The sequence below is a fragment of the Pongo abelii genome, chromosome 1 (genome assembly GCF_028885655.2).
Source record: "Pongo abelii isolate AG06213 chromosome 1, NHGRI_mPonAbe1-v2.0_pri, whole genome shotgun sequence".
Taxonomy (NCBI): Eukaryota; Metazoa; Chordata; class Mammalia; order Primates; family Hominidae; genus Pongo; species Pongo abelii.
In genome coordinates, this window is record NC_071985.2 from 1668783 (window position 1) to 1680255 (window position 11473).

The window sequence follows — 11473 nt, forward strand, 5'->3', positions numbered from 1 at the left end:
GACAAGGTTTTGACGCACCATCCCCACCTGGAACAAGCGTTCAGAGACTTGGCATGGCGCAGTAGCTCCTGTCCCGTCTCTACCCTGTAGGCTCTGCACAAGCTGTTTGTGCAGGATGTGTGGAGTGTGCAGGAGCCTGTGGTGATGACTGTAGAAAACCCACCACAGAAAGTGGGAATAAATGCAGGGCTGGGGGAGGTGCTTGTCTCTGGCCATAGAGTAGGTGGAGTAGAACCCGGATCTGCGTCGATTCTGTCTGGCTTCAGAGCTCATGTTTGTGGAGTTGGCCCATTTTGCCTTCAGGTTCATTGACTCATCAGACACTTACTGAGTGGCCACCCCCTGCCAGTCCCCAGGAGGGAGCCCAAGGCCGCCCCCACATCGTAGCCTGGCATCTATTCGGATAGCACCCTCCCAGGTAGTGCTGTAGGTGCAAGACAAATCAATTTTTCCATTTCCTCCTCTGGAAAGACTCTCCAAGTCTCCAGCCATCCCAGGTAGAAGAAAGAAGGAAACGTGAGGAGCTGCAGGTGCCAGAGTTCCAGGCCTGCACACAGACGGTGGTGCCTCAAAACACCTACCCAGGTAAAGAAGGGTCAGGGAGGTGTGGGGTTTGTGCTTGTGTGTCTGTGTGTGCACATGTGTGTCTGTGGTGTGTCGCACGAATGTATGTGTGCATGTGTGGCATGGGGGATGGTTGTGTTGAATGCATGTGTGCGTGCATACACATAGGTGGTATATGTGGTGTGCTGCATGTGTGAGTGTGTGCATTCACGGGTGCACCTGTGTGTTGGGGGCATGTGGGTGTGTGATGTAAATGTGCAGTGGTGACAGCATGGGACAGTTAGGAACTGAACCCCTCAGGATCCCTGCTGACCTCTGCTGTGGTGTTCTTAGCTGCTTGCCCTAATTCCGTTGTGCTAGGGTCATTCTCCAGCTCACTCCCAATCCCAGGCTCACCCTCCTTGCCTTTCCCGGAGGCCAGGGAGGGTGTGTCAAAGCAGGGTGCTGCTGTAGTGCTGTTGGTGATGCGGTGAGTGTTTTTCTTCTCTCAGCATGGATGGCCAGCATCCTGGCACAGAATGTTGGAATTGGGATTAAAGAACAGGTTTCTGGCATAGTGAAGCTGCACAGGACTCTTGGAAAGTGTATGTTCCATTCCTGCTTTCAGAGAAATAGCCACAGTGTAGACTCTGAGTCGTCTTGGTAAAAGTCACCACCTCCAGAAGCAGAGGCTACCATGCTGCCATCTTTCTCTTCTAAATACCAAGCCCAAGCCTCTGATTCTTACCTGAACCCACGTGTCATTGTAGTTTTCTGCAGCTATGGAGACAAACTCATACATATTATCTCTTCTACCTGTGATGCTTTTGAAGGCAAGATTTGTGCCATTTTGACCCAGCTCCATGCATCTTGTACTTGGCCCCCTTTCATGCATGGACAAAGGGGCTTTTCTAGTGTGGGAGATCTGAAAGGATGAGATCCTGTTCCACAAGCATGGATGCCCACCCCTGGTTTTCTAAGAAGCCCACCTCTGCATGCCAAGGGTGATGCATTCATTTGGGGTCCACTTGGAGTTCAGGCGCAGGCTCGATGTTTGTGGTGCACTTTGAATCTTCTCTAGCTTCTTTCTGCCCATAGCATGTCTCTCAGCCCCAGGAATATACTTTTAGAAGGTGGATGGATGTTCATTTATACACAGGAGTTTTCAACTCCATTCTTCCCTTGCTGGACTCTGACACAGACTGCTCTGAAACAGCCAGAAGCCAAGGGTTGCTACTGAGAAAAGGGAGAGATGATAGATTTCAAAGAGTGGGCACTGTTTTTATTTTGGTAGCTCCTGCCAGCTTGCCTTCCTAAAAGGCTTTTCCTGCCAGCTGATGCCGGATAGCTGGTGATAAGGTCTGCTTCTCTATATCCATGCCCACGCAGGACACTCCCAGATGTTCAGTTTGTGCCAATCAGATACTGCTACTGCATCCGCCACTGAGGTGGAATATCTTTTCTTGTTTATTGTGTTCTATGAATTGCCTAGTTAGTATTCATTTATCCTTATTTATTTATTTTTGCACTCACACTTGTTTTCTTTATGTCCTAAACGTTGCACCAGGGTTCAGTGATTTACATGATGACATGATTCTGTGCATTGTATCTTCATGGCACCTTCTGAGATGGGTGGCGTGATGTCTCTGTATTGGAGCTGGGTCACCCGAGAGCTGAAGTCACTTGCCCAGAGTCCAGTGCTCACAAGCTGTAGGTGGTAGAGAAGATTTGAACTCAGGCTGGGCGCAGTGGTTCATGCCTGTAATCCCAGCATTTTGGGAGGCCGAGGCGGGCAGATCAGCTGAGGTTAGGAGTTCGAGACCAGCCTGGCCAACATGGCGAAACCTGTCTCTACTAAAAATACAAAAATTAGCCAGGCACAGTGGCAGACACCTGTAGTCACAGCTACTGGGGAGGCTCAGGCAGGAGAATCGCTTGAACCTGGGAGGTCAAGGCTGCAGAAATCATGACACTGCACTCCAGCCTGGACGACAGAGCGAGACTCTGTCTCAAAAAAAAAAAAAAGAAAAGAAAAAAAACGGCCAGGTGCAGTGGCTCACGCCTGTAATCCCAGCACATTGAGAGGCTGAGGCAGGCAGATCACCTGAAGTCAGGAGTTCAAGACCAGCCTGGCCAATATGGCGAAACCCCATCTCCACTAAAAAATATAAAAATTAACCAGGCGTGGTGGTGGGCACCTATAATCCCAGCTGCTCGGGAGGCTGAGGCAGGGAGAATTGCTTGAACCCAGGAGGCAGAGGTTGCAGTGAGCCGAGATCACACCACTGCGCTCCAGCCTGGGACACAGAGCAAGACTCCATCTTAAAAAAAAAAAAAAAAGATTTGAACTCAGGCCGTCAGGCTTCAGACCCATGGCTTTTACTCTACATTACCAAACCACAGTTTGCTTTTTCTGTGGATTCATGGAAACTGCCATCTTTCATAAGTTCTTCTAAATACCAAATCCAAGTCTCTGATTCTTACCTGAACCCCCGTGTCATTGTGGTTTTGGGTCTGAATCCCTTGCCTCTGCTGTATTTATACGTAGTTTCTTCCATTTCCCTCAACTTTGTTTATGTGTCTTGCAGCATATAAATGTTTTGTTTTTTTTTTTTGAAGATGGGGTCTCTTTATGTTGCCTAAACTGGTCTTGAAGTCTTGGGCTCAAGCATTCTTTCTGCTTTGGCTTCCCAAATAGCTGGGGAGACTATAGGCGTGTGCCATCATGCCTGGCTTAAATGTTTTCTTGCAGTTTTTAAATGTAGGTACACTTATTCGTCATCTTTTTGGTTTTATGCCTTGCTTAAGAAAGCTTCCCCATTCTAACTTTACAAGAATATTTTACAGTTTTTAATAATGCCTTTATCATTTTGGTTTTTCACATCCAGCTTCCTAGTCTCCCCTGCTTTTCCCTTTAACCCCCTCAGCTCGCAGGAAGTCATTCATTCCTGGCCAGAGCATCCTTCCTGAGGTGATAGTCATGGACTTACCTGCATGCTGCATGCCTTTGCCACTCCGCCTGCAACAAGCAGTTGCAGCAGCCTGGCTGCTTGCTAGCTATGTGGCCACAAGCCCTGGTCCCCATCTCCAGTGGGCTCAATTCCCTCTGAAACTTTGGGCAGTTTCACTTCTCTGCCTTAAATTTTTGATTTGTAAAACAGAAATAATAGTTAAAGCTGCCTTGTAGAGTTATTGCTAAGGATTAAATGGTTTAATGCATATACTGGCAGTTAGACCAATAGCTCTTTTCTTTTTTTTCAGACAGAGTCTAGCTCTGTCACCCAGGTTAGAGTACAGTGGCGTGATCTTGGCTTACTGCAACCTCTGCCTCCCATGTTCCAACAATTTTCCTGCCTCAGCCTCCCACCATATGTGGGAGCCTACCCACCCATATGTCCTCATATTAACTTAATTACATCTTGGAAGAGCCTGTCTTCAAATACAGTCACATTCTGAGGTCCTTAGGGTTAGGACTTCAACATGAAATTTTGGGACAACACAATTCATACCCTGTAAGACCTCACCCTCAGGACCTTCAAAATTCATGTCTCTCCCACATGCACAATCCATTCACCTCATCCCAACAGCCCCCAAATTCTCAACCTATTTCAGCATCAACTGTAAGTCCAAAATCTCATCTAAATATCAACATCTCAATCGGGTATGGGTTAGACTTGAAGTATGATTCATCCTGAGGCAAAATCCTCTCCAGCTATGAACTGTGAAACCAGATGTTTTCTGCTTCCAAAATACAACTGTGAGAAAAGCATAGCATAGACCATTCTCATTCCAAAAGAGAGAAATCCAAGAGAAGAAAGGGTAATGGGTCCCAAGCAAGTGGGTCCCAAGCAAGTCTTAAATCTAGCAGGTCAGGGCTAGGTGTGGTGGCTCGTGCCTGTAATCCCAGCACTTTGGGAGGCCGAGGCAGACGGATCACCTGAGGTCAGGAGTTCGAGACCACCCTGGCCAACATGGGGAAACCCTCTCTCTACTAAAAATACAAAAATTAGCCAGACGTGATGGCACACACCTGTAATCCCAGCTACTCGGGAGGCTGAGGCAGGAGAATTGCTTGAACCCAGGAGGCAGAGGTTGCAGTGAGCCAAGATCATGCCATTGCACTCCAGCCTGGGCAGCAAGAGTGAGACGCCATCTCAAAAAAAAAAAACAAACCTAGCAGGTCGTTTCCATGGGATTTTAAGGCTCAGCAATAACCTTTGGCTGAATTCTCTGTTCTCCAGGCCCAGCAGGCTACTGGCCCTGCTCTTTGGAACTCAGAAGGAAATGACTTCACCTCCTGAGCCTGTACTCTCTGGTCCCATGATGACAGTGGCAGTCCTGTAACTTCTGAGCCACCTTTGGAGTCATTCTTCCCTTTTCTTGAAGGATAGTACATATTCATAGCCAGATAGATCTATTGGCCAGTTTGTAGAATCCCAGAAGTCCTAGCTTTCTTTAATTTCATCTCATCCCTTTTCCTTTCAGTTCCAGCTGGCAGTGTTTCTGCTGGTGCATAATACTCAGAAACCCTGCCTTCCATGCAGTTCAAAGGGTTGCAGGCTGTCAGACGAGGGTGTCCTCCATAGACCTTCCTGGACAGCCTCATCTCTGTTCCTGGCTTCTCTTGAGATGGTTGATTGGATCCAGGAATCATACCCAGAATCTCTTCAACAAATGATGAGCCAGCCACACTCTTGGTGTCTCTCCAGTGCACACTTTCTGATTTTTTGCAGTATGGATAGACAAAATTTTCCAAATCTTGAAGTCATGGTTCCTTTTTGCTATAACAATTCCTTCTTCAGTTTATCTCTCTCATCTCACGTTTCACTATAAGCAGCAAAAAACTAGTCTTTGCCTTTGACACTTTGCTTAGATACCTCCTCAGCTCAGTATCCAAGTTCATCACTTACAACTTCTGTTTCCACAGAACAGTTGAATATGGTTTGGCCAAATTCTTTGCCGCTTTATAATTGGAGGATCTCCTTTTCGCCAATTTCCTGTAATGTCCATATTTCTACCAGCCACCTCCTCAAGGTTTTTTAAACATGCACTTCAAAACTCCTAGCCTCTACCCATGACCTAGTTCTAAAATCACTTCGACAGTTTTTGGTCTTTGTTTTAGCTGTACCCTACTTCTGGTGCCAAAGTCTGTTAGCTTACTGTGGCTACCATAACAAGGTACCACAGGCTGGGTGACTTAAACAATAGAAACTTATTTTCTTAAAATTCCAGAAGCAACAAGTCCAGAATCAAGGCTTCAGCAGAGCTGGTGTCTTCCAAGGCCTTTCTCCTTGTCTTGGAGACGGCTCCCATCTTGCTGTGTCCTCACAGGGTCCTTCCCTCTGTTGAAGTCTGCCTCCAGTCTCTTCTTAGAAGGACACCAGTGATTTTGGATTGGCCCCACCATCTGACTTCATTTTGACTTAATTACTTCTTGAAAGACCCTACTCCAAGTAATCACATTCTGAGGCCCTATGGGTTAGGGCTTCATCATGTAAATTTTCAGGGGGACACAGTTTCGCCCATAACATGCACTGTCTGTGTAACCATCTCCTCACCCAGTGAACAAGTAAGAGATCTTAGCGGTCCCCCTTGTCACTTTGTTTTCTTCTTCCACCCAAGTCCATTAACAGAAGTCACCTGCTGATCAAGTACTTTGTCATCAGCAGCCTGGTAAAAGTTACACCTTGCTCTTGTCTCCACCCCATGAGGTCCACAAAGTACATCACACACATGACCTCACCTGCCCCACCAGCAACTTAGAACGACGGGCTGCCACTGTCATGCTCACCTTGTAGACGAGGTGACCCAAGCTCAGAGAAGCTGTCTGGCTGGAACGAGTTTCCTGCAGCTAGAAAACCAAGAGTCGAGATGAGCGTCAAACATAGCCTCTCGGCAGGCACAGTGGCTCACACCTGTAATCCCAGCGCTTTGGGAGGCTGAGGCAGGTGGATCGCCTGAGATGGGCGGATCGCTTGAGCCCAGGAGTTTGAGACCAGCCTGGGCAACATAGTGCGACCCCATCTCTACAAAAAATTAAAAACACATGCATACACACACACACACACACACACACACGCACACACACACAAATCTCTGTCTTCATCTGATGATTTCCCTCCTATACTACATGGGTTCTTGGCAGACTCAGTACCCACTCCCAGACTCGTGTTCCCCCGACCCCCTTGTGACTGAGGGACAAATGCCCCCTCCGCTTCCACCGTTGCCCTTCGTCTCTCTGCTCTCCATAGCCTCTGTGTCTTCCTGCCCTGCTTCTGTTTGTCCAGCTTCTCCTGTCCTGAGCTGCTCTGACCCGTCAGGGCTCTCCTCCCCACAGCCATGAAGCCCAGACTAACCATGTTCCTGCTCTTATCTGGGAGGGCCTGGTTCACTCCCCCCAAGTTCTAGATTTGAGTTCTGCATTTCACAGCAGTGAGAAAACAGGCCACCTATGTGATGGGCTCTGCTTCATAAGCCAGGACCTCAGGCTGGGCTCTGCACTGCCCACCCAGCCCCTCCCGGTGGTTCCACCTTCCCAACATCACAGACTCAGGATGCAGGAAGTCCAGAGCAGCTTTATCCATCACCACCTGTGGCCTCAGAAATGTGGTACTACTGGGAGCCAGGGAACTGTGGGGGACCCAGGACTCTGGGCAGTCTGGGACTGTTGAGCAGCCCAGCAAGGCTGAGTAGCATTTCAGCCCTCCTTCCTGGCACAGATCACCTTAGTTTATGTGTAAACATGGCAACCAATAGGTCATCGGGTTGCGTCCAGGAGCAAATAGGATGTGCGTGTCAAGTCTAGCACAGTCCCTGGAGCATGCAGGTGCCCAGCACATGGTATGTGCAGGTTGTAGAGTCTTCCTCTCCCAAGTCCTCTCACTATCCTGTTAGAGCTTTCCCCCATGCCTCGTTAAGTGCGTGATCTGTAAATGGTCAAGTCTTTACACGGATAAATACAGACTCCTAGAGCTTGAGGGGATGAGGTGGTCTCCGTGGGTAGAGAACAAATGGGTTGGGGGTGGAGACAAGGGAAAATGGCTGGGAAGGGGGAGAGCAAGGTGCCCAGCATGCTCTGGACACAGCGTGGCCCATGCTGAAGATTTCTTCCTCACAGGCTACACCAGTGGCCCCTGCAGGGCTGGCCAGGCCGCCCCGGTCACCGAGGAACATTGTAAAAATATGGGTTTGTAAACTCCAAGCTGAGTCTTCCTCCGCCGCGGTCATAGGGGCTGGGATGTGGTCTGTGCAGCACCGCTGACCTTCATGTTGCCTTCCTGTAGCTGGCGGCAACCCGCGATCTCTAGAGAACAGCCTGGACGAAGAAGTGACCATCGAGATCGTTCTGTCCAGCTCTGGGGATGAGGACTCCCAGCACGGCCCGTACTGCACAGAAGAGCTGGGGAGCCCCACAGAGAAGCAGCGCAGCCTCCCCGCCTCCCACCGGAGCAGTGCCGAGGCCGGAGGCGAGGTGCAGACCTCCAAGAAGTCCTACGTGTGTCCAAACTGTGGGAAAATCTTCCGCTGGAGGGTCAACTTCATCCGGCACCTGCGGAGCCGCAGAGAGCAGGAGAAGCCGCACGAGTGCTCGGTGTGCGGGGAGCTGTTCAGTGACAGCGAGGACCTGGATGGGCACCTAGAGAGCCATGAGGCCCAGAAGCCTTACCGGTGTGGTGCCTGCGGGAAGAGCTTCCGCCTCAACTCCCACCTGCTCTCCCACCGGCGGATACACCTGCAGCCGGACAGACTCCAGCCGGTGGAGAAGAGAGAGCAGGAGGCATCCGAGGACGCGGACAAGGGTCCCAAAGAGCCGCTGGAAAACGGCAAGGCCAAACTGAGCTTCCAGTGCTGTGACTGTGGGAAGGCCTTCCAGCGGCACGACCACCTGGCTCGGCACCGCAGCCACTTTCACCTGAACGACAAAGCCCGGCCCTTCCAGTGCCGCTACTGCGTCAAGAGCTTCCCGCAGAACTATGACCTCCTCCGCCACGAGCGCCTGCACATGAAGCGCCGTTCCAAGCAGGCTCTGAACTCCTACTGAGCCTCCCCGCCTGGGGCGGCCTCACCCTGGCTGGTGCTGCCCCCTCACCTTGGTACTGATCAGCGCCCCCACCCAGGACGCACCTTCCCCAGGATAGAGAGCACACCTCCCTCCTGTCCTTGCTCTCAGGTAGTGAGCGTTCGGGTGGTGCCATGGGAGCACTCTCCCTCCCCCAGGTAATGAACGAGTGGCCAAGTGAGTGTTCTGTTTCTGCTGTGCCAAAAAACGGGGGAGATGTGCCACCACCAGGTTGGACATGCCAGGCGTTCTGTGTCTTAGAGACCCTCGGCCCATGCTCCCCAAGCTCGGGGAGTAAAACGGCTATCCCCCGTCAGGGCAGCACCCTGGTCACCAGCCAAACCTCAGTATACTCCCTCCCCTCCTTCCCTGTCTGAACGCTAGGATCCGCTCCTGAAGCTCCAGGGTGCCTGCACTTCCACTGAGAAGCTGCTGGTGGGTGTTGGACTGGAGGAAGGAAGAAGGCAGGGTGGGACTGATGGGCTCAGTGGGGATCAGGGCCAGGCACACTGAGCCCGACATGTCATGTCTGAGCCCCAGATTCGTGGCCATCAGGCAGGCAGGAGCGCCCCGCAGATCCAAGATGATCAGGCAGCCCTTTTGGGCTGGTGTCTGTGGCAGGGGTCTGCAGAGCTCCTTCTTGAGGTTTGGAAACAGTCATCATACCTGTTGATTTTCCTGGGGGCCAGTTACTAGGGATCTGGAGCTCACCAAAAACAAAGCTTACATTTTAATTTGTGTTGCACACCCACCCCATAATGTCTTTATACCCCAAAGATCCTTGGTAAATGCTTGTGGGTTGGAAGCTGAGTTGTCATCGTTTAAAAGGCACTTAAGTCCCTTCTTCCAATCTGTCCTGTCTAGGAATGTGGAGCTCTGCCCTCAGTGAGGGGTTCTCCTGTCTGGGTGAGCCAAGCTCCAGAACAGAACCTTGCCCAACGTCACACTTTATATATACATTAGCTTGGAGTGCTGGTGTGTCCGTTTTCTAGGTCTGTTGTTAACAAAGTACTAAACACTGGCTGGCTTAGAACAACAGGAGTGTATTCCCTGACAGTTCTGGGAGCTGCACGTCCAAGATCAGGGTGTCCTCCGAGTTGGTGCCTTCCGAGAGCTGTGCGGGAGAAGCGGCTTCGTGCCTTTGCTGGCAGTTGCCATTCCTTGGTGTGTGGAAGCGTCACCCAGTCTCTGCCTTCATCTCCACATGTCTCCAAACCTCCCTTTGTTTAAGGACACAGTCATATCGGATTAGAGCCCATCCCACCGACTCCAGTATAACCTCATCTGTATCCGCAGCAATTGTTTACCAATAAGGTCACATTCTGAGGTACTAGAGGTTGGGACTTCAACATTGGAATTTGAAAGGGATAGCATTCAGCCCACAACTCCAGATAAACGTCAGGTATGCTATCATTCATAATTTACAGATGAGTCAATACAAACTTGAGTGAGCTTGCTCACAATTCCATCAAAGGCAGGGTTCAGACCCAAGTTTCAGCATTCAGGGCAGGTGTCCTCTGCATGGAAGAATCTTACTCAGTAGCCCTAAACGCTGACATTCCCCTTCCTCCCTGCCTTCTGATGCGGGCTGGGCAGGCCAGCTGGAGCTGTGTCTCCTGCTGGGATTCTGGACTGAGAGTGACAGTAGGTAGTGAAACCTCAAGCAATTTAAAACATGGTATTGTTCCTGGAAGACTGGTTATGTTGGCTAGGGTCAGCAAGAGAGGGCATTAAGGCTGTAGTCTAGCAGTGACTTAATCTGCAAGTCAAACCAGACGGGTATTTTGTATGATTCATATGTCACATCCTACCAACAGACAGTAAGCCAGGCAAGGCTCCTGGTGCTCCTTGTCACTCATGTAATTTTCACATCAAGAAAACTCTGGGCTGGGTGCAGTGGCTCACACTTGTAATCCCAGCACTTTGGGAAACCGAGGTGGGTGGATCGCCCAGCTCAGTGACACCAGCCTGGGCCACATGGCAAAACCCCCGTCTCTACCAAAAATACAAAAAATTAGCTGGGTGTGGTGTTGACGTTTGCGGTCCCAGCTACTCTGGAGGCTGAGGTGGGAGGATTGCTTGAGTGTGGGAGGCAGAAGTTGCAGTAAGCCGAGATCGTGCCACTGCACAAGCTAGGTGACAGAATGAGACTCTGTCTCAAAAATAATTAAAAAGCCTCTGCCCCAAACTCTTTAAAAGATTTTATAACCACAACTACTGTTTCTGTGAAGATGCATCTGCATGCCAGGAGCAGTAAATGCAATAAAATCATTTGGTTATACTTTGAACACAAAATAAACAGTTGAGGCTTTTACTTTCTAAATAGTTTGTCTCTTGTATCAACATATCTGGAAAAGGGAGAAATCCGATTTTTAAGGCCAAGGGAGGGGAAAATTCCAAGTAGAAGCCAGGCTCTCTGTGTGCATTTACCTCACCTACTTGTGTGCTCCTACCTGTCCTGAGGATTCTCTCCGTAGCTCTGAGGCCTTGGGAAGGTTATTCACTTTCCTGCTTCAGACGTCTGACTCAGAGAAGAACATTGTTCTACTTACCAGAGTGTTTTCTGTGTAAAACCACATCATGAAGGAGAAAGCGACAAAGGGAATGTGAGGGGACTGGAAGCCACAGGGAGGCTGTCCCTCGAGTCCCCACCACCGATCCAGAGCCAACCAAGGCACCTCAGGAAATGGAAGGCCACGTTGCCTCTGGCTTTGGAAATCCTCTTGGGTAGTATAACTGAAACCCAGGTTGATGCCATGCAGCAGGAGCAGCAGGGGGAACCTGCTCTCAGGAGAGGTCTGCCAACCCTCCAGCCCAACACCCTTCACCACAGTGGTGGAGGAGGCTGCACCCAGGAGATCTTTGTCTCCC

At 50.2% G+C, this 11473-nt stretch overlaps 1 protein-coding gene across 9 annotated transcripts in view; it reads left to right on the forward strand.

Moving 5' to 3' along the window:
* The window catches only part of ZNF496 (zinc finger protein 496), a 33929-nt gene extending 23004 nt beyond the window's left edge, over positions 1 to 10925 (forward strand). For all 9 annotated transcript variants that reach the window (XM_063724244.1, XM_063724247.1, XM_063724243.1 and 6 more), the window contains 2 exons: positions 472 to 585; positions 7827 to 10925. In XM_063724244.1, coding sequence (XP_063580314.1) covers positions 472 to 585; positions 7827 to 8584 — 872 coding nt within the window. In that variant the 3' untranslated portion in view covers positions 8585 to 10925. The remainder of the gene's footprint in view (positions 1 to 471; positions 586 to 7826) is intronic.
* Positions 10926 to 11473: the final 548 nt, after the last annotated feature.